At 44.8% G+C, this 23,161-nt stretch overlaps 1 protein-coding gene across 6 annotated transcripts in view; it reads left to right on the forward strand.

Annotated features, from left to right (window-relative positions):
- The window catches only part of syne1b (spectrin repeat containing, nuclear envelope 1b), a 145,967-nt gene that overhangs the window by 8,030 nt on the left and 114,776 nt on the right, over nucleotides 1–23,161 (forward strand). For 2 of the 6 annotated variants that reach the window (XM_055863726.1, XM_055863731.1), the window contains exons 5-22: nucleotides 1–2; nucleotides 653–745; nucleotides 1,003–1,187; nucleotides 1,497–1,693; nucleotides 2,431–2,540; nucleotides 4,255–4,287; nucleotides 4,519–4,626; nucleotides 5,051–5,188; nucleotides 5,985–6,149; nucleotides 6,368–6,480; nucleotides 6,728–6,896; nucleotides 7,117–7,213; nucleotides 7,319–7,339; nucleotides 7,747–7,949; nucleotides 12,011–12,175; nucleotides 15,710–15,862; nucleotides 22,337–22,480; nucleotides 22,731–22,898. The exon at nucleotides 1–2 is cut by the window's left edge and continues 19 nt beyond it. In XM_055863726.1, coding sequence (XP_055719701.1) covers nucleotides 1–2; nucleotides 653–745; nucleotides 1,003–1,187; nucleotides 1,497–1,693; nucleotides 2,431–2,540; nucleotides 4,255–4,287; nucleotides 4,519–4,626; nucleotides 5,051–5,188; nucleotides 5,985–6,149; nucleotides 6,368–6,480; nucleotides 6,728–6,896; nucleotides 7,117–7,213; nucleotides 7,319–7,339; nucleotides 7,747–7,949; nucleotides 12,011–12,175; nucleotides 15,710–15,862; nucleotides 22,337–22,480; nucleotides 22,731–22,898 — 2,264 coding nt within the window. The remainder of the gene's footprint in view (nucleotides 3–652; nucleotides 746–1,002; nucleotides 1,188–1,496; nucleotides 1,694–2,430; nucleotides 2,541–4,254; nucleotides 4,288–4,518; nucleotides 4,627–5,050; nucleotides 5,189–5,984; nucleotides 6,150–6,367; nucleotides 6,481–6,727; nucleotides 6,897–7,116; nucleotides 7,214–7,318; nucleotides 7,340–7,746; nucleotides 7,950–12,010; nucleotides 12,176–15,709; nucleotides 15,863–22,336; nucleotides 22,481–22,730; nucleotides 22,899–23,161) is intronic. The other 4 variants (XM_055863727.1, XM_055863729.1, XM_055863728.1 and 1 more) reach the window with 4 other exon arrangements.

Below are 23,161 nucleotides of genomic sequence, written 5' to 3' on the forward strand. Positions count from 1 at the left end.
CGGTCAGTGGCTGCCTGTAAAACACACTTTGTTCATATACTGTATGCATTCCTTTTGTTTAATTCACGGTGTGTATTCCTAGCTATTCTTTGGTTGAGCCATTCTTTTCCTCTTTGTGCATCTTGACTACTGTAGTGCCATCAACCAGGTGCTTTCTGGTTGTCATGCGTTTTATATGCACTTTGAAACTTTGGAGTCAAATCTTTCCTGCCCTCTCCTTTTTCCAACCTTTGTGAAATAGTCACATAATCAAAATAAAATCCTACAAAAAGACGAATGTAAATATGCAGCAACCTTAATGTAAACTAGTTTGCTCATCCAAAGTTTGTTACAGTGATCTTTACTACATTGGCTTTATTGTTACTGTCCTGCCAAATACTACAGCTTTTATGTTTTTCCTCTGTTGAGCTTGGCTGTTTCTGCCTCACCTGCTTCCGCTCTTCCAAATATCACTTTGTCGCATCAGAGAGCTGATTTTGATGGCTGTGAAAGAAAAACATTATTATGCCAATGGCCCACTCACTCAACAATGTCTTTATTTGTTAAACATTAATTCAGAATGTACCTATGTATGAGTACATGTATTTCCCAGACATTTCATTTCATGACAAGTTGTGAATTGCAGTTAAATTGGGGTTTTCTTTCCCAACAGATCAAGCTAGTCAACATTCACGCCACTGACATCGCAGACGGTCGACCGTCCATTGTCCTGGGGTTGATATGGACCGTCATTCTCTACTTCCAGGTAATGTGTTGTTGTATCTGGCCAGTTTCACACTTACATATTGTAATATGACTGTCTGTGATTGTTAACAGTGCCTCACAACTCTCAGTGAGTGGTTTTCAGTGTTGTTTTACCTTGTATTCTGTTTGTCAAATGTTGTTATATCGAGGAGTGACACTTTAAAACACTTTTTTAATCTAATTGGATCTACATACAGCTATTTGATGTTGCTATGGTTACTCACCGCATGTTTGCTCTAATTGCTGACTCTCTGTCAGATCGAGGAGTTGACCAGTAACCTGCCAGCCCTGGCAGCCCTGTCCAGCAGTACCTCCTCAATGGACAGCATGGCCAGTAACTCAGAGACGGGCAGTCCCCCTATGAAGAGGAAGGTAGTACCCAAGAAGTTCCAGGGCAACGCCAAGAGGGCCCTGCTCAGATGGGTGCAGTGCACCGCCGCCAAGTACATATACCATTATATATTTGGGCAGCTTTTCTAACCAGTGCTCCAGCGGGCAAAACTGGTTGAAATGATGTCATTACAACTACATTCAGACCAGTTCAACATAATCACAACATTTTCTCTACTAGCTTTGCCTGCTGGGGTGGTGGATTTATTTGCCTGTGTATGTGTGTGTGCGTGTGTGTGTATGCATACTCTTGACTGACCACGTCTGTATCACCCGAACTGTCTGTATCTTAATTTGAATTATAATTTCAAGAGTGCTCTGCCACCGGCCCGCTGTAAACATATACTTCTGTTTGTCCCAAGGCGTCAGGGCATGGAAGTGAAGGACTTTGGTACTAGTTGGCGGAGCGGGGTGGCATTCCACTCTGTGGTCCATGCCATCCGCCCAGACCTGGTGGACATGGAGATGGTGAGGAGGAGGAGCAACAAAGAGAATCTGGAGGAAGCCTTCTCATTGGCCGAGAACGAGCTGGGCATCCCACGCCTGCTGGATCCAGAAGGTTACTACCTCTCCTCTTCTATTTAATGTGAAAAAAAGATTGCTTTGTCAAAATAAGCACACACTCCCTCACTCATCCCCAGCTCCGGCTGGTACATAGGGCAGCAACAAAGAATCTCCACCTCTTTCTTCCATGATGCAAGAATTATGCAGTTCCAACAGAACTTTATGGAATACTCTTTTAAAGTTTTCATTGAAGATTGTGCAAGGTTTATTTATGGGTATTTCGTTCCATCAAAGTGTTGTTGATACGCTTGTCTGGAGATAATAAGGCAGACAGCAGCTCAGCAGCAGTCACTTCAGGAGAGATCAGACTCCTGAGTCCTGAGGCTCCATTACGAACCTCAATAAACGTCTGTTTTCATCATGGCCCTCGTTTTCTCAGCGATCAGGTCAGCGATCGAGATGACAGAAGACATTTATAATTAGATGTCAGCGTGTCAGAGGAAACACAGAATGTAGTCTCCTTCAGGGCACAAATGTGTTCCCTGTTTTTACTGTGTCATATTTGTTATATGTCAGAAATGATGTTCCTGCCCTGCCATGTCTCTATTTTACTCTATATATCCATTTTAAATGACAACAGTTTACATACTGCTAATCGAAAGGGGCATATAGACCTATATACACATCATACTTAATTGACATACTTGTAGTTTGCTTGATGGATACCACTAATGTCACTGTTTTCTTATTTACTACTTTCACGCCAGACTCTCTCTGTTTCTTCTTCTGCAGATGTGGATGTAGATAAACCGGATGAGAAGTCCATCATGACATATGTTGCTCAGTTCCTCAAGCACTACCCCAACCCCCACCACTCTGAGACAGATGGACAGGAAGATGAGGTACCAAGCTATATTCACTGTAGTCCTGAGTCAAGTACTGTATTGGCATTGGCAAACTCAGTGTTGTGTTGTAATGCTTTATTTAAGTGATAATGCCTGAGAAGCCGGTGTTTGGAGGATATATTGGCGCGGGTTTTGTTCGTCTCGGCCCGGCAAACTGTGCAAATACATCCTCCAAACACCGGCTTCGAGGGCATTATCACTTTTATACAACGGGTTACCAACATATTCAAATAATGATTGACATATTTTCATTAAAATTGTTATTTGGATGAATTTATTAATAATATTTAATCCTTCCATAAGATATAGTCCCAACACAAATCTAGGGTTGCTACCCAAGGTTTGGTTGCCAGAGACGAGACCCAGTCGCTAAGTCTTTTTGTTCTAAATCTATGGACACGACCCAGTTGTTCGTTCTAAATGTTTCGTTGCCATGATGACTGGCAACGTCCTTATCCCTTGCTTGCTAGCTAGCCAACTTTGGATTTTTCTTTGGATACATCCATAACAATGAGCTAATGATATGCGATTTCGCCTGGCATAGAACATTGTCTCTCTCGCCAGACCATTGTTCAGAAGAGATAGCCAACTACACAGCTAACACAATCACTTCAAACTGAAGCTGGAATGACAGAAAACTAGCTGCATTTCTTGTTTTTAAAAATTATGGTAATTCATGATTTCGACTGGCTCAAAAAAGATGCCAGCCTGTCTGTCTCGCCCTGACTGCCGACATGTTCATTACCATAGGACAGCTGGAGATCGAATTTCAATATTGAAACAATGTTTCAAATGTCAGAGAGACAGACAGCAAGGTTATTACAAATCTCCGCTGTTCAACACCAAATGCTAGTCTAAAAGAAATGGGAGATGAAGTCCAGATGCTTTTTACAGGGTAGATCTAGTATATAAATTGCCTGACTGAGCTGACGAGACAGTGGATTGCTCAGTCAGATGGAACAGAGTAAATAGGCATTTTAGCATCATAGATTTAGCCAGTGCTAACTTGAGGAATAGTCACCGGTTGGAATTCCGTTTGAACCAATCAGCATCCAGGATTAGACCCACCTGTTCCATAAGGACTTTCTCTGCTTTTGTTTTCTTTTGTCTTCTATTGTATTTGTGTTTTCAGTATGGTTGTTCTAGTTTACCTAGCTACAGTATATTTAATATCAAGTGGCTAACTAATACGGCCACCCTCAGTGTTGTAATGCTTTATGTACTCTGTTATTGTATTCTTGTATCTGCTACTGTATTTGTGTTTTCAGTATGCTAATGCTTGTTGCTAACCATATTTCCCATTACACCAACGACAACTTTCATGAAAAAAGACACATAAAAACAATTTGTCATTGCATGAACTCGACAATCATCTTACTTTCCTCGTTGCGCATTACGTCATTCACTCACTCCATCTCCCCGTCACGCTCTCACTCCATCTTATGTTATCTTTCCTGTTGCATTTGAAGCTGCTTCTTCGCTACTTTCCAAGTTTTGCACTCTCTATCCCAAACCTACGGGTAAGTCCATCCATGCCATGTAGTGTAGTGTCTGCCTGCAGTGTACTATATTTCCTCTTCTTTATGTTTGTCATGGCTTTGCTTTGATTTTGCTCTCTCTCTCTCTCTCTTTCTCTCGCTGCCACTAATGCCTTTCTGTGCTGTCTGTTTGTTTGGTTGCATCTCTTCGTGTGGCTTTCTTCCCTGGATAGTATGGTCCTCAAGATATAGAGCAAATGCTTGAGGTATGTTGTCACTGAATACATAGACTCATCAGGGATTCTTATTTTGCTTTGAATCGTATTGTGCTTGCTGTGGAAATCTGGAAATCTATTTGGAAGGTTTTGGTAGGAGTGGTTTCCCTGTATGTAGTTTGTTGAGAATTCTGTTGGGGTTGAGAGAGGATGAATAATGGTGCATTGCATTACCTGAATATTATGTGTCATCTGAATGCTGTGTGTTAAACTGACTCCCAGAGAGAAGAGCGTAAGGTTCTGAGAGAGCTGAAGGTGTGGCTGGATCAACTGGAGAGGGACGTGCTGCGAGTCCAGGGGTCAGAGGGCAACCTGACCGACAAGTACCAGGTTAGTACCAGATGACCAGGGGGCAGACGGCAATCTGACAGACAATACCAGGTGACCAGGGGGCAGAGAGCAACCTGACCAACAAGTACCAGGTGATTGGAACCAAATCTCATGCTACATGTAGCTGACTAATGTTACGGTATATTAAGTTCCAGGTCACGAGGTATCGTACATCATACTACGTATAGAGAGAAGAGACAGAGCTTCGTAAACACCATGACTCTTTCTCAATAATCCTTCATCAATTTCTTGTATCTTCATGTCCTCGCTGACGTTTTAAAAAGGATGTGGGTAGAGGGCACTAAAAATCAAGGAAAAGATTATTAAGAACAGGCCCATATTTGACTGAGCTCTACATTCCTATGTGTCATATACTCAATGTGAATGTCACACCTCTAATACTCATATTTCTACTTTGCTCCAGGGCTTCAAGAGTTTCCGTGTGCAGTATGAAATAAAGAAGAAACAGACAGAGCCTCTGCTGCAGCCGGTGCACAGGGATGGGAAGCTGTCTGTAGACCAGGCCCTGGTCAAACAAGCGTGGGAACGTGTCTCTATCAGGGTGAGTCAGTGTATTGCTGTCTATGGACCCCTGGACAACTAGCCTGATCCCATACTGCTTCAGTCAACTCTTATTTACAAAGATTGTCCACCAGGCTACTGCACAACCAGCCCAAGAGTACACACAATCTATGGGCCAGACTCAAAAGGGCCGATTTCACGGACACAGATCAAGTGTACTGTAGTTCTGGATTAGAGAGCGTACCGGCCCACAGAGACCATTATAAATAGACTGTAACCTTTGTCATTGAGAGATTGTTATTTTTGTCTGCCAACTCATTTTCATTTGCTTTCTGTTTAGTAGTTAGACTGAGACTTGCATTGCAGAATGTGAGCCCAGATAGCTATCGTAATAAACTGAATGAGTGTTCAGTGAGGCGCAAGCTTTTGAAGGAGCGCTCATTAAGAGGGCATGAGAGTTTTGGAGAGAGGGGAACAGAAAGGGTTTTGTTCACTTGATAGAGTGTCCCCAGCCTATATGGACTGTGGACTGGAGTAGCACAGCACTGTGGTCATCCACTGGAGTAGATGCTTGAGAACATGTGGAAACCTTTTTAATCACCACCTGCTTTTTAAACAGCGTGGTTAATGCTAATGCCTTGATTGTACTGATTGTTCTGGCTGTAATGGGTGGCTGTTGCAGCTCCTGGACTGAAACGTGATGAAGACCCGAGTGGTCGAAGCAGCATCACTAACAAACCACATGGGAGCATAGCACATTTTGCAGACTCTGCTTTTTTTTTTAAAATCCAGCACCTGTTCAAAGTCTTTGGACATGTACTGTTTGCCTATGCTAGCTCCTGGACTGGCACATCCATCTGGATAAGTCGTTGCCTGGCCCACTGGGGGTGATCGGAGCCTGGCTGCATCGAGCTGAGATCGCCCTGAGAGAGGAGATTCCTATCCAACAAGCTCATGAAGAGACAGCCAATGTGATCCACAGGAAGCTGGAACAGCACAAGGTATTCAGCAAGAGAAAATCTCATAATATATACAGGTACTGTTGCAAAACAATCATTGGATAGGCGTTGTTAGAAGGTACAGCAAGTCTCAAAATTCTTGGTTTTGTTGGTCATATAAGAAAAGATGACAAAGTCATGATGTTGCACCAGTGTCTAGTCTAAATGATTCAACAAGTTTTTTTTATTTCAGCGTGCATGTATGTGGATATGTGTTTTAGGAGGTACTGAAGAACTTGGAATCCCACCAGCAGACGTTCCAGCAGATCCACAGAGACAGATCTGTGAACGGGGTCCCTGTCCCCTCTGAACAGCTCCAAGACATGGCCGAGCGGTTAGTCATCCTTCGGTCACCTCTACATCCGTGTTAATACTGTAACACATCTATGGATGTCTCTGGACAATATTAGCCTGATCCCTGATCTGTTTGTGCTGTCTTGCCAACTGCTACGGTCGTTGTCAACCCATGAGTTGACAAGAAAACACAAACAGATCAGGGACAATATGACATTAATTAAATAAGACTGATATTGATCAGTTTGATAAGAATGTTAATATTGATTTTGTATTTTGTCAAACAGGTTCAACTATGTGTCCACATCATCTCATGCCCACCTGATCAAACTGGAATTCTGGGAGATGAAGTACCGTCTGATGGCGTTTCTCATCCTGGCTGAGTCCAAGCTCAAGTCCTGGATCATCAAATATGGCCGCCGTGACTCCGTGGAACTACTGCTGCAGAGCTACATTGTGAGTTGGCCTTTCATTAGTTGTTACTGGTTTGTGGTAGCCTGGGGGTCTAGATCTATTTGTGTTGTTTAGCCAACCTCATGTTTGCCATGAAAATGACTATAGGCGTTGGTAAGACAGCACAAACAGATCCGGAACCACCAAGCTAATTTTCAATGGATATTGTTCCAATTCTATCCTCATGATAATTCCATGCTTATCTCACCATCATTCCCAACAGTCCTTCATTGAGGGACACAAGTTCTTTGAACAGTATGAGACAACGTTTAAGGCACTCAGGCAAGCTGCAGATGTCTACATCAAGTCTGATGGTTCAGGTAGGGTGTTTTTTCTTTTGTGTGTGTTTTACCTCAGATGTGCTTTGATTGAATGTTGTCTGTCAGAGAGGGCTAAATGGGCTAACTGTCGATTTCATATTCTAGGCATTAAGAACAGTAAGAAAGGTACGTCTAGATTCATTTGGTATTGATATACAATAGGTAACGCGGTGACCACACTAGCCTTTGATTTGCTGTGCACTAGTGGTTCACTGGTCTAACAAAAAATCCAAGAAATCTGACAGAATCTCACTGTGCCTGGCTGTTTACTAACTGACTACTCTATATTCTTCCACAAAGATAATTTCCTGTAACACAATTACTCTTTGCATGATACAGTAACAATAGTCACAGTAGGTCTTGGAATGTGAAACACTGCAAATGCAAATTCCTTACTGTCTTGTCTTGCTTGGCTTATTACTGGGCTCTATTAATAAGATCTTGACTAATTGGTTAGGATGTGACCCAATTAACCACTGAAATATCGTATGTCATGATGAAGAGAGAACTGACTCCATGATGTTTTCTTTCAGTTGAGGAAGCGGAGGGGGTGGGTAAGTTCCTGTCGGACGCGTCGGCCCAGTGGAGGAACCTGTCGGTGGAGGTGCGTAGCGTGAGGAGCATGCTTGAGGAGGTCATCTCTAACTGGGAGAAGTACAGCAGCACGGTGGCTGGACTGCAGGCCTGGCTGGAGGACGCAGAGCAGATGTTCCACCAGTCAGAGAACGAAAAACGGGTGAGCATGAGGCTGGGTGGGTGGCAGTAAAAAGGTAAACATTTAAGCTAAGGGTATCTTTATTCCATGACAACAATTGATTTTTTGGCCAATTTGGAATGGAATAAAGATACTCTCAGCTTACATTTTTACCTCCCATTCCCTTCTTCTTATTGGATTTACAGTGCATTTGGAAAGTATTCAGACCCCTTGACTTTTTCTAAATTTTGTTACGTAACAGCCTTATTCTAAAATGTATTAAATTGTTTTTTCCCCTCATCAATCTACACACAATACCCCATAATGACAAAGCGAAAACAGGTTTTGATTACTTTTTGCAAATGTATAAAAACAACTGAAATATCACATTTGTGACATCCGGCTCAAATCAGTCTTATGTAGCAAAATTAGAAATTGTGTTTTTTACATTGTATAAAAGTAGAGTCTCAGAGCTACACAATGGAATATCAAACACTACAGTTGAGGATCAATGGGAAAGTAATTTTGCTTTGAAAGTTGATGAACTTGTAAACTTACATTTGAGAAAATGCCCTTTGAATATTTGGTACTGCTATTGGAGAGCCCTTCTTTGTCTACACCCATTCAGCATCGTTCACACTCTCTTAAGCTTTAGCCTCACCCATCTCTTTATTAAGGGTTGATCTGACTATACTAACAACAGCAGTCATGCATGCGAGCTAACTTGCTAGCTACTTCCAGACATCTAAGTGAGAGAGAACAGCTCCGTACGTAAATTCAGAGCGTTTCACGTTCAGAGCGCACACTGGACACTCTGGCCGAGGAGTAGGGTTGATCCGAACATTCTGACCTCACAACGGCAGTCAAGCCCCCAAGCTAACTGGCTAACATTGGCTAGCTTGCTAGCTACTTCCAGACACATAATGAGAGAAAACCCCACTCTGACCATTTTTCTCACCCTAGCAGAGCTGGTTAGGCTGTTTTCATGTTATCCAGAGCGTTGGTGACTTTAACTGTGCAGTTGGCAACCATTTAATTACGCTTTTTTGTCAACGTTTACTGACACCGGCCATATTCAATGGGTGTTGAGTGTTCATAAATTCATCAGTTATTCTGCGCTCTGGCACACTAAAACGAGAGCCTTTTGTTAAGACATGTTGCTAGCTAGCTAGGTAAACAATGAACCATAATCCCAACTCATGACGTTACTACTCTGCATGAATCTGCAGGTAGCTAACCAACCAGATTCAATGTTAGCTAGCTAACATTAGGCTATAACTAGTGGCTTTGAGATACAAATTATAAGATCATACACGTAACGTTAGTTAGCAAGCCAGCTAACGTTTGCTAGCTAGCTAACAGTACACTTGAAATTAAAATACTTTATGTTAAAATTAGAAACGTGCCTCCCGGGTGGCGCAGTGGTCTAGGGCAATGCATCGCAGTGCTAACTGCGCCACCAGAGTCTCTGGGTTCGCGCCCAGGCTCTGTCGCAGCCGGCCGCGACCGGGAGGTCCGTGGGGCGACGCACAATTGGGCTAGCGTCGTCCGGGTTAGGGAGGGTTTGGCCGGTAGGGATATCCTTGTCTCATCGCGCTCCAGCGACTCCTGTGGCGGGCCGGGCGCAGTGCGCGCTAACCAAGGGGGCCAGGTGCACGGTGTTTCCTCCGACACATTGGTGCGGCTGGCTTCCGGGTTGGAGGCGCACTGTGTTAAAAGAAGCAGTGCGGCTTGGTTGGGTTGTGCATCGGAGGACGCATGGCTTTCGACCTTCGTCTCTCCCGAGCCCGTACGGGAGTTGTAGCGATGAGACAAGATAGTAATTACTAGCGATTGGATACCACGAAAATTGGGGAGAAAAGGGGATACAATTTTAAAAAACAAATAAAAAAAAAAAAAAAAACATTAGAAACGTGTAATATCTGAAAATGTAGCTAGCTATCTAGCTAGCTATCTAGCTAGCTATAATGTAGCTAGCTATCTTACCCGTATACATCATGGTTGGACGCGTCTCCTGTCGGATGTCATGGTTGCCCTTAGTTTGAAGATGTAATCCAGAGGCAGGTGTTTTCTCCATCTCCTTAGCTATCATACTTGAATTCCACTGATTTCAAAACTCGGTCCTCCAGAAAGTGGAGAGCATACACGTAACGTTAGCTAGCAAGCCAGCCAGCTAACGTTAGCTAGCTAACAGTACACTTTAACTTGACATTAGGTTTATGCAGATTTACTACAGATTTAAAAAATAATAAAGTCGGTGTTAGACAGGATTACTGCTATATGACAGACCAATCCAAATTCATCTCTCGACATGTCCAGCCCACTCATTATTTTAGCGGGAAGGATGCTCACTTTTTCTGTGGCTAAACCAACTAGGCTCGTAATTTAACAATTTTATTTGTATTTACAGATGTCATACAAGTTTGTTATTAATTAAGACACATGAAAGTTCATATGTTCGAGAAGGCATTTCTGCCCCAAAAAAAACACATTTTGATAAAAAAAGGTTTACGTTCAAATGGCTCCCCTGTGAAGTAGTGACCCGATACATACGCCTAGTTTCCTGAAATGGGTCACATTTACATAAGTATTCAGACCCTTTACTCAGTATTTTGTTGAAGCAACGTTCGCAGCGGTTACAGCCTCGAGTCTTCTTGTGTATGATGCTACAAGTTTGGCACACCTGTATTTGGGGAATTTCTCCCATTCTTCTCTGCAGATCCTCTCAAGCTCTGTCAGGTTGGAATGGGAGCTTCGATGCACAACTATTTTCAGGTCTCTCCAGAGATGTTTGATCGGGTTCAAGTTCGAGCTCTGGCTGGCCCACTCAAGGACATTCAGAGACTTGTCCCGAAGCCACTCCTGCGTTGTCTTGGCTGTGTGCTTAGGGTTGTTGTTCTGTTGGAAGGTGAACCTTTGCTGAGCGCTCTGGAGCAGGTTTTCATCAAGGATCTCTCTGTACTTTATTTCGTTCATCTTTCCTTCAATCCTGACTAGTCTCCCTTCCGATGAAAAACACCCCCCACAGCATGACGCTGCCACCACCATGCTTCACCGTATGGATGGTGCTAGGTTTCCTCCAGATGTGACGCTTGGCATTCAGACCAAAGAGTTCAATCTTGGTTTCATCAGACCAGAGAATCTTGTTTTTCATGGTCTGAGTCCTTTCGGTGCCTTTTGGCAAACTCCAAGCGGGCTGTCATGTGGCTTTTACTGAGAGGCTTCGGTCTGGCTACCATAAAGGCCTTATTGGTGGAGTGCTGCAGAGATGGTTGCCTTTATGGAAGGTTCTACCATCTCCACAGAGGAACTCTCTCGCTCAGTCAGAGTGACCATCGGGTTCTTGGTCACCTCCCTGACCAAGACTCTTCTCCCTTCGGTTGCTCAGTTTGGCCGGGCGGCCAGCTCTAGGAAGAGTCTTGGTGGATCCAAACTTCTTCCATTTAAGAATGATGGAGGACACTGTGTTCTTGCGGACCTTCAATGCTTCGGTACCCTTCCCCAGATCTGTGCCTCGACACAATTCTATCTCCTTTGACCTCATGGCTTGGTTTTTGCTCTGATATGAACCGTAGGACCTTATATAAACAGGTGTGTGCCTTTCCAAATCATGTCCTATCAATTTAATTTACCACAGGTGGACTCCAATCAAGTTGTAGAAACATCTCAAGGATGATCAATGGAAGCAGGATGCACCTGAGCTCAATTTAGAGTCTCATAGCAAAGGGTCTGAATACTTATGTAAATACGGTATTTCTGTTTTTTATATTTGATAAATTAGCAAATATTTCTAAAAACCTGTTTTCACTTTCTCATTATGGGGTATTGTGTGTAGATTTTTTAAATGTATTTATTTATTTAATCCATTTTAGAATAAGGTTGTAAAGTAAGAAAATATGGAAAAGGTCAAGCAGTCTGAATACTTTCAGACTTTTTGGGTCAACATTACATTTGAAACGCTGTGCCAAAATACTCTTTCTGGCTGTGTAGACACCCACTATGTCTGTTGGCTCCTTTTAAAAAATATTCAATGTAGTATATTCTATGCTCACAGCTATTGCTACCAATTGTGTAGAGTTTCTGTCTTTCTTCTTCACCCCTAGGACTTCTTCCGGAACCTTCCTCACTGGATCCAGCAGCACATGGACATGAATGATGCAGGGAACTTCCTGATCGAGACATGCGACGAGACCGTCTCCAGAGACCTTAAGCAGCAGCTGCTTCTTCTCAATGGGAGGTGGAGAGAGCTGTTCGTTAAAGTCAAACATGTAAATTATTTTAAAAAATCTCCTATTTTTCCTGCACCTACAGTAGATTATGATTATTAAGAAGCATACTTCTGGATAGGCCCTGAAACATGGCTGTAGACTCATAGACACCATATTAGTCTACAGCCATGTGTCAGTGTAAAGGCTGTCGTTCTCCTCTTCCTCGGATGAGGAGAGGAGAGAAGGATCAGTAGACCAAAACGCAGCATTTGGGAAATAAGCCATCTTTTATTTGACACGATGGCAACACGAAAACAAACACTTTCAAAATTACAAAACAAGAAAACGACGTAGACGAAAAAAACCTGAACATGAACTTACATAACTAACGTAAAACTCACGGACAGGAACAGACTACATCAAAACGAAACGAACAACCGAACAGTCCCGTATGGTGCAAAACATAACACAGATACGGAAGACAATCACCCACCAACAAACAGTGAGAACACCCTACCTAAATATGACTCTTAATTAGAGGAAAACGCAAAACACCTGCCTCTAATTAAGAGCCATACCAGGCAACCCAAAACCAACATAGAAACAGAAAACATAGACTGCCCACCCAAAACACACGCCCTGACCATAAACACATACAAAAACAACATAAAACAGGTCAGGACCGTTACAGAACCCCCCCCTCAAGGTGCGAACGCCGGGCGCACCAGCACAAAGTCCAGGGGAGGGTCTGGGTGGGCAGTTGACCACGGTGGTGGCTCAGGCTCTGGACGCTGTCCCCACACCACCATAGTCACTCCCCGCTTCTGTCTTCCCCTCCCAATGACCACCCTAAAACTAACATCCCCTAAATGAACGGCCAGCACCGCGACAAGGGGCAGCACCGGGACAAGGGGCAGCACCGGGACAAGGGGCAGCACCGGGACAAGGGGCAGCACCGGGACAAGGGGCAGCACCGGGACAAGGGGCAGCACCGGGACAAGGGGCAGCACCGGGACAAGGGGCAGCACCGGGACAAGGGGCAGCACCGGGACAAGGGGCAGCACCGGGACAAGGGGCAGGTCCCGGCTGATATACTCAGGCAGATCCTGACTGAACGGCTCTCGACGCTCATGGCTGGCTGACGGCTCTCGACGCTCATGGCTGGCTGACGGCTCTCGACGCTCATGGCTGGCTGACGGCTCTCGACGCTCATGGCTGGCTGACGGCTCTCGACGCTCATGGCTGGCTGACGGCTCTCGACGCTCATGGCTGGCTGACGGCTCTCGACGCTCATGGCTGGCTGACGGCTCTCGACGCTCATGGCAGGCTGACGGCTCTCGACGCTCATGGCAGGCTGACGCCTCTCGACGCTCATGGCAGGCTGACGGCTCTCGACGCTCATGGCAGGCTGACGGCTCTCGACGCTCATGGCAGGCTGACGGCTCTCGCTGCTCATGGCTCGCTGGCGGCTCTGGCAGATCCTGTCTGGTTGGCGGCTCTGGCAGATCCTGTCTGGTTGGCGGCTCTGGCAGATCCTGTCTGGTTGGCGGCTCTGGCAGATCCTGTCTGGTTGGCGGCTCTGGCAGATCCTGTCTGGTTGGCGGCTCTGGCAGATCCTGTCTGGCGGGCGGCTCTGGCGGATCCTGTCTGGCGGGCGGCTCTAGCGGCTCCTGTCTGGCGTGCGGCTCTAGTGGCTCCTGTCTGGCAGACGGCTCTGTAGGCTCATGGCAGACGGGCGGCTTAGCAGGCTCATGGCAGACGGCGGGCTTTGCAGGCTCATTGCAGACGGATGGCTCAGACGGCGCTGGGGAGACGGATGGCTCAGATGGCGCTGGGGAGACGGATGGCTCAGATGGCGCTGGGGAGACGGATGGCTCTGGCCGGATACGGCGCACTGTAGACCTGGTGCGTGGTGCCGGAACTGGAGGCACCGGGCTAAGGATAAGCACCTTCCTACTAGTGCGGGGAGCAGGGACAGGGCACACTGTACTCTCAAAGCCCACTCTATACCTGATGCGAGGTACCGGCACTGGTGACACCGGGCTGAGGACAAGCACATCAGGATTAGTAGGGGGAGAAGATACAGTGTGTACAGGGCTCTGGAGATGCACAGGAGGCTTAGTGCGTGGTGCCGGAACTGGAGGCACCGGGCTAGATACACGCACTACAGGGAGAGTGCGTGGAGGAGGAACAGGGCTCAGGAGACGCACTGGTAGCCTAGTGCGTAGTGTAGGCACTGTAGGTACTAGGCTGGGGCGGGGAGGTGGCCCCGGAAATACCGGACCGTGGAGGCGTACTGGCACTCTTGAGCATTGAGCCTGCCCAACCTTACCTGGTTGAATGTTCCCGGTCACCCGACCAGTGCGGGGAGGTGGAATAACCCGCACCGGCATATGTAGGCGAACCGGGGAAACCATGCGTAAGGCAGGTGCCATGTATGCCGGCCCGAGGAGACGCACTGGAGACCAGACGCGTTGAGCCGGCCTCATGACACCTGGCTCAATACCCAATCTAGCCCTGCCAGTGCGGGGAGGTGGAATATCCCGCACTGGCCTATGCACTCGTACAGGAGACACCGTGCGCTCTACTGCGTAACACGGCGCCTGCCCGTACTCCCGCTCTCCACGGTAAGCCTGGGAAGTGGGCGCAGGTCTCCTACCTGCCCTTGGCCCACTACCTCTTAGCCCCCCCCCAAGAAATTTTTGGGTGTTACTTACGGGCTTTTTGGGCTTCCGTGCCAGACGAGTTCCCTCATACCTCCGGTTCCTCTCTCCGGTAGCCTCTGCTCTCCTCAGTGCCTCCAGCTGTTCCCATGGGAGGCGATCCCTACCAGCCATGATCTCCTCCCATGTGTAGCAACCCTTTCCGTCCAATATATCGTCCCATGTCCATTGCTCCTTCCTTTCCTGTCCCTTACTCCGTTGAGTTTTCCCTTGCCGCTTGGTCCTAGCGTGGTGGGTGATTCTGTAAAGGCTGTCGTTCTCCTCTTCCTCGGATGAGGAGAGGAGAGAAGGATCAGTAGACCAAAACGCAGCATTTGGGAAATAAGCCATCTTTTATTTGACACGATGGCAACACGAAAACAAACACTTTCAAAATTACAAAACAAGAAAACGACGTAGACGAAAAAAACCTGAACATGAACTTACATAACTAACGTAAAACTCACGGACAGGAACAGACTACATCAAAACGAAACGAACAACCGAACAGTCCCGTATGGTGCAAAACATAACACAGATAAGGAAGACAATCACCCACCAACAAACAGTGAGAACACCCTACCTAAATATGACTCTTAATTAGAGGAAAACGCAAAACACCTGCCTCTAATTAAGAGCCATACCAGGCAACCCAAAACCAACATAGAAACAGAAAACATAGACTGCCCACCCAAAACACACGCCCTGACCATAAACACATACAAAAACAACATAAAACAGGTCAGGACCGTTACAGTCAGGGCTAACCACAATTATTTAGGCTGTGAGACTCAGGTGTCATGAAATATCTTGGCATTGCTTTTATAAGAAAAGTTCACATTGAATGCTCAAATTATAAAGAAATTCATTGTATTCACTGTTTCCATGGCAGTATGCTAGAGCGGATGAGGTGGACAAGTTGAAACAGGACTATCAGGACTCTATCGCTACTCTCAAAACTTTCATGAATGCAACCAATGACAAGATGACTGCCCCTGTCCAAGTGTCCTTCCTGAATGTCAGGACATTCGTTCAAGATGTTGAGGTACCCATCACGCACATACAGTGCCTTAAGAAAATATTTATAACCCCTTGACTTATTCAAAATAATGACAAAGTGAAAACATGTTTTTAGACATTTTGGCAAATGTATTGAAAATCAAATACAGAATACAGAAATATGCCATTCACATAAGTATTCACATCCCTTTGCTATGTAAACTCCAAATTGATCTCAGGTGCATCCAATTTAATTTGATCATCCTTGAGATGTCACTACAAGTTGATTGGAGCACCTGTGGCCAATTCAATTGTTTGGACATGATTTAGAAAAGAAACACACCTGTCTATACAAGGTCCCACAGTTGACAGTGCATGTCAGAGCAGAAACTATACCATTTCCAAAGAACTGTCCGTAGATCTCCGAGATGATTAGGTATATATCTGGGGGAGGTTATAAAACAATTTCTAGAGTGTTGAAAGTTTCCAAGAGCACAGTGGTTTCCATCATTGGGAAATTGAAAAAATATGGAACTACCCAGACTCTGCCTAGAGCTGGCCGTCCAATCAAACTGAGCAACTGGGCAAGAAGGACTTTGGTCAGGGAGGTGACCAAGAACCCGAAGACCACTCTGACAGAACTACAGAGTTCCTTGGCGGATATGGGAGAACCTGCCAGAAGGACAACAGTTTCTATAGCACTTCACCAATCTGGGCTTTATGGGAGTGTGGTAAATTGGAAGCCACTCCTGATAAAAAAGGCATGCCTGGAGTTTGCAAAAAGGCATGTGAAATACTGAGAGCATAAGGCAAAAGATGATGTGGTCTGATGAGACACAAAATGTAACAGCTCATCACCCGTCTAACACCATCCCTACCATGAAGCATGGTGGTGGCAGCATCATGTTATGGGGACGCTTTTCAGTGGCAGGGACTGGAAGACTGGTAAGGATAGAGGGGAATAATGAATGGAGCCAAATACAGGCAAATCCTTGATGAGAACCTGCTTCAGAGTGCAAACGACCTTAGACTGGGGCGAAGATTTACGTTCTAACAGGACAATGACACCAAGCATACAGCCAAAGCAATACTAGAATGGCTTCAGAACAAGAACGTGAAAGTCCTTGAGTGGTCCAGCCAAAGCCCAGACTTGAATCCCATTGAAAAGACTTAAAGATTGTTGTTCACTGCCGCTCTACATCTATGCTGAACAAAAATATAAAATAAATTCATTGGGACCTGAACTATGGATTTTTTATGACTGGTAACACAGATATGCATATGTTGGTCACTGATACCTCAAAAAAGTTACGGGCATGGATCAGAAAACCAGTCAGTATCTGGTCTGACCAGATTGCGACAAAGAGTGGCCGGTGGAATGTTGTTCTGCTCTTCAATGACTGTGCAAAGTTTCTGGATATTGGTGGGAACTGGAACACGCTGGCGTACACGTCCCTTTAGAGCATCCCAAACATGTTTAATTGGTAATTGTCTGGTGGGTATGCAGGCCATGGGAAAACAGGGATAAAAAAAAAATTGTGTACAGATCCTTGTGATATGGGGCCGTGCATTATCATGCTGAAACATGAGGTGATAGCGGCGGATTAATGGCACGACCATGGGCCTCAGGATCTCGTCACGGTATCGCTTTGCGTTCAAATTGCCATTGATAAAATGAAATTGTGTTCGTTGTCCGTAACTAATGCCTGCCCATACCATAACCCTACCGGCATCATGGGACACTATGTTCACAAAGTTGACATTAGCAAACCGCTCGCCGACACAACGCCATACACGCTGTCTGCCATCTGCCCGGTACAGTTGAAACTGGGATTCATCCGTGAAGAGCACACTTCTCCAACATGCACCAGTGGCCATCGAAGGTGAGCAATTACCCACTGAAGTTGGTTACGACGCCAAACTGCAGTCAGTGCAAGACCCTAGTGAGGATGACGAGTATCCAGACGAGCTTCCCTGAGACGGTTTCTGACAGTTTGTGCAGAAATTCTTTGGTTGTGCAAACCCACAGTTTCATCAGCTGTCCGGGTGGATGGTCTCAGACGATCCCGCAGGTGAAGAAGCCGGATGTGGAGGTGCTAGGCTGGCGTTGTTACACGTGGTCTTAGGTTGTGAGGCCGGTAGGACGTAGTGCCAAATTATCTAAACAATGTTGGAGGCGGCTTATGGTAGAGAAATGTGACTCACCACCTGGATTCGGTCCTATGTAGCAAAATTTGAACTTACATTGGATAAAAGTAGAGACTCAGAGTTAGGAAATGCTATATCATACACTGCAGTTGAGAAACAATGGGAAAGTAATTCTGCTTTGAAAGTTGATAAACTTTTGAGAAAATGGCCCTTTAATGTTTTGATACACCTACTGAAGAGTTTTTCTTTGTCTACACCCATTTAGCATTGTTCACATCCTCATAAGCATTAGCCCCATGTCCACCCATCTCTTTAAGGATTCACATTTGAGGCCATGTGCTAAACAGAGTGAGTAGTGTAGTAAATAACCAAAGATTTCAAGACTTCAAGTGGTAAAAGTAGTAGCCTACAATAAGGAAAAAACTCTAGGTAGAAATACACTTTATCTTGGCCTATATCCTAATCTGACTTTGGTGCAGGACATGTTGTTCTTCACATTACCGTCTCTGGTAAACACACACTATATCAAATAAAATCTATGTTTGTTTGTCACATGCACAGGATACAGAAGGTGTGCACGGTACAGTGAAATGGTTACTTACATATTTGCATAGTAGCAATATGAAAAATAGTAAGTGTCCAGATACAAATGTTTTAAAATTATTAGATGATGCTTACCCAGACACACTTGTCTAAATTGATGGGTCATGTGAAAGAAATGCTATAACCAACCCCCAGTTACTTTTGTCTAGACATATACACATGTTCATGAAATACAATAGATGGCCATAATAACCCCCAGACACACCTGACTAACATAATTTGTCATGTAATCGTCTGGAGAAGTGAAGTCTTTTATGTAGACATGTAGCTAGCTAGATAAACAATGAACCGGCATAATCCCAACTCATACTACTACCACCAATACAAACTGATTGTCATAGCTGTAGTATGAATCTGCAGGTAGCTAAAGCTAACATTAGGCTATAACTAGCAATGCACATTTTTTTCTGATTAGAATAATATTACTACACTATACACGTAATGTTAGCTAGCGAGCCAGGAAGCTAACGTTCACTAGCTAGCTAACAGTATGCTTTAACTTGCAATGAAAAATACTTTCTGACAAAATTAGGAATGTATAATATCTGAAAATGTAGCTAGACTCTTACCCATATACATGGATGAATGCTTCACGGCAGACTGGAACCATTTAACTCCGTTTTGATGGTAGCTACATCTTGTTTTGCCAGCGTTGTGTCAAGTCATTCCGGTTCACACTGACCGTGGCGTGTGCAGAAAGTAGCCCATCACAACTTTTTCCAAATGATCTGTCGATTGTGCCTGCTAAATTCAGGGCATCGAGGTTGATGAGTAAAGTAGCAAAACTTTTGTAGTTCTCGATGGCTAACGTTATATCTTTTTAAAAAGCAGCGAAAGAAAGGATTATCAATCAATCAATCAAATGTATTTATAAAGTTATTTTTACATCCGCCAATGTCACGAAGTGTTGTACAGAAACCCAGCCTAAAACCCCAAACAGCAAGCAATGCAGATGTAGAAGTACGGTGGCTAGGAAAAACTCCCTAGAAAGGCCAGAACCTAGGAAGCAGGCTCTGAGGGGTGGCCAGTCCTCTTCTGGCTGTGCTGGGTGGAGATTTTAACAGTGCATGGCCAAGATGTTCAAACGTTCATAGATGACCAGCAGGGTCAGATAATAATAATCACATTGGTTGTAGAGGGTGCAACAGGTCAGCACCTCAGGAGTAAATCTCAGTTGGCTTTTCATAGCCGATCATTCAGAGTTAGAGACAGCAGGTGCGGTAGAGAGAGTCCAAAACAGCAGGTCCGGGACAAGGTAGCACGTCCGGTGAACAGGTCAGGGTTCCATAACTGCAGGCAGAACAGTTAAAAATGGAGCAGCAGCATGACCAGGTGGACTGGGGACAGCAAGGAGTCATCAGACCAGCTAGTCCTGAGGCACGGTCCTAGTGCTTAAGTCCTCCGAGAGAAAGAGAGAAGGAGAGAAAAAGAGAGATTTAGAGGGAGCATTCTTAAATTCACAGAGGACACCGGATAAGAAAGGACAAATACTTCAGATATAACAGACTGACCTTGAACCCCCACCCCCCCCGACACAAACTATTGCAGCCTAAATACTGAAAGCTGAGACAGGAGGGGTCGGGAGACACTGTGGCCCCATCCGACGATACCCCCTGGACAGGGCCAAACAGGCAGGATATAACCCCACCTACTTTGCCAAAGCACAGCCCCCTCACCACTAGAGAGTATCTTCAACCACCAACTTACTACCCTGAGAGAAGGCCGAGTATAGCTCACAAAGATCTCCGCCACGGCACAACCCGAGGGGGGCGCCAACCCGAACAGGAAGATCACGTCAGTGACTCAACCCACTCAAGTGACGCACCCCTCCTAGGGACGGCATGGAAGAGCACCAGTAAGCCAGTGACTCAGCTCCCGTAATAGGGTTAGAGGCAGAGAATCCCAGTGGAGAGAGGGGAACTGGCCAGGCAGAGATAGCAAGGGCGGTTCATTGCTCCAGTGCCTTTCCGTTCACCTTCACACCTCTGGCTCAGACTACACTCAATCATAGGACCTACTGAAGAGATGAGTCTTCAATAAAGGTTGAGTCTGCATCTCTCACATGGATAGGCAGACCATTCCATAAAAATTAAGCTCTATAGGAGACAGCCCTGCCTCCAGCTGTTTGCTTAGAAATTCTAGGGACAGTAAGGAGCCCTGCATCTTGTGACCGTAGCGTATGTGTAGGTATGTACGGCAGGACCAAATCGTAAAGATAGGTTTAGGAGCAAGCCCATGTAATACTTAGTAGGTTAGCAGTAAAACCTTGAAATCAGGACTAGCCTTGACAGGAAGCCAGTGTAGAGAGGCTAGCACTGGAGTAATATGATCACATTTTTTGGTTCTAGTCAAGATTCTAGCAGCCGTGTTTGGCACTAACTGAAGTTTATTTAGTGCTTTATCTGGGGTAGCCCCGAAAAGTAGAGCATTGCAGTAGTCTAATATAGAAGTGACAAAAGCATGGATACATTTTTCTGCATCATTTTTGGACAGAAGGTTTCAGATTTTTGCAATGTTACAAAGATGGAAAAAGCTGTCCTTGAACTATTGTTGATATGTTCGTCAAATGAGAGATCAGGGTCCAGAGTAACGCCGACACATACTTAGCAGATCATGTTATAGACAGAAGCATGCTACATGGCGGACCATTCCAAACTCATCTCCCGGGATGTTCAGCCCATCCATTATCTCAGCCAATCATGGCTAGCGGGAAGGTTCCTGGCTTTTTCCGTCGCTAAAACCCAACTAGGCTCGTAATTTAACAAATTGATTCATATTTACATATGGAATACAAGTTTGTTATTAAGGTTCACATGCCTCTCCTGTGAAGTAGTGACATGCGACATACTTCCTGCTTCCTGAAACGGGTCACAATTAAACATTAGTGCCGTTTGCACGCTCCCTCAAAACTTGAGACAACTGTGGCATTGTGTTGTGTGACAAAACTGCACATTTTAGAGTGGCCACAAGGTGCACCTGTGTAATGATCATGCTGTTTATTCAGGTGGATGGATTATGTTGGCAAAGAAGAATTGCTCAGTAACAGGGATGTAAACAAACATTTTAGAGAAATAAGCTTTTTGTGTGTATGAAACATTGCTGGGATCTTTTATTTCAGCTCATGAAACATGAGCCCAACACTGTACAACACTTTTGCGTTTATATTTTTGTTCAGTGTAATTAAACAAAACTTGAGAAAATCTTCAAGGAAGAATGAGATAAAATCCCCAAATCCAGATGTGCAAAGCTGATACAGACATACCCAAGACGACTCAAAGCTAATCGCAGCCAAAGGTGCTTCTGAAAAGTATTGACTCAGGGGTATGAATACTTATGTAAATGAGATATTTCTGTATTTCATTTTCAATGAATGTGCATAAATTCTAAAATCATGTTTTCACTTTGTCATTATGGGGTATTGTGTGTAGATGGTTGAGATAAAACTCATTATAACCCATTTTGAATTCAGGCTGTTAACATAACAAAATGTGGAATAAGTTAATCAGTATGAATACTTTCTGAAGGCACACAGAATATACAGAACATGCACATTTGCTTTTCTTTCAAAATTGATTGAACTATCTATAAAGTTTTCAGCTTGGCTCACTTTGTTGCAATGTCATCAGGCTGTTATTATAAATCAAAAAATGTTTCCGTTATAGACATTCCTGGTTACGTAAATGTTAAATCAATTAATGAATACATAAATAATAAAAGTAAGAAGAAATGGACCGATGTTTGATCTCTGTCCTTCCGCATCCCTTTCCAGGACATCAAGCACAAAGTGCCTGCCATGGAGGCAGCCTGTAAGACAGCCACCCGCACCGCCCAACTGCTGACCAAGGACACACCCCCGGATGAGGTCTCAACGATGCTGGCTGTCATGGCTTCTATCAAGGAGGAGATGAGCAAGGTGACCATCCATCTCACCTGTTCCTGTTCGAATTGTTCAAAATTGCATCTTTCCCTCCTCCTTTCCTTGGAATAATCATTGATCAGATATTACTAGATTGCTGAAAGTTATTTACTGGAAGCCCTGCTTTCACCTAGCCAACTTTGTTAGATCAGTGATTACCTCTGTCTATCGCCTAGTCTTTCCGATCAGCCATGCCTCTCCAGATGACCTTAACACTCCCTCTCTCCCTGTGCCCTCCTTCCACCAGATAAGGGAGAGGTGTCTGCCGCTGCTGCGGGAGGCCCAGTCACTGCTTCCCCCTCTGGAGGAGATGGAGAAGAACATCACAGGGTTCTACCAGGCTCTGGAGAAGGCTAGCCACATCACCTGCTCCAGGGACTCAGAGGCCCCCGGGGACTTCAAACAGAAATGCCAAGTGAGATCAGGAGGGTCAGGGGTTGAATAGAATGAGTGATGAAACGTGCTTGAGGGATTAGGTTTTGGTTGCCGTTCAAAGTGTTAGACCGACTTCTACATAAGCAAAACATAATTCCACATAAGTCTCATATATGAAGAACCTAAGACACTGTGCTGTTACGTTTTATTAAAACATTATTTGACCCGTTAGTTAACACTAGTTAATTGCCTAATTAGTTAACATGAACAAATTGCTTAATTTACCCATTTATGTTATTACTA

This window comes from Salvelinus fontinalis, chromosome 15 (genome assembly GCF_029448725.1).
Source record: "Salvelinus fontinalis isolate EN_2023a chromosome 15, ASM2944872v1, whole genome shotgun sequence".
Lineage (NCBI taxonomy): Eukaryota > Metazoa > Chordata > Actinopteri > Salmoniformes > Salmonidae > Salvelinus > Salvelinus fontinalis.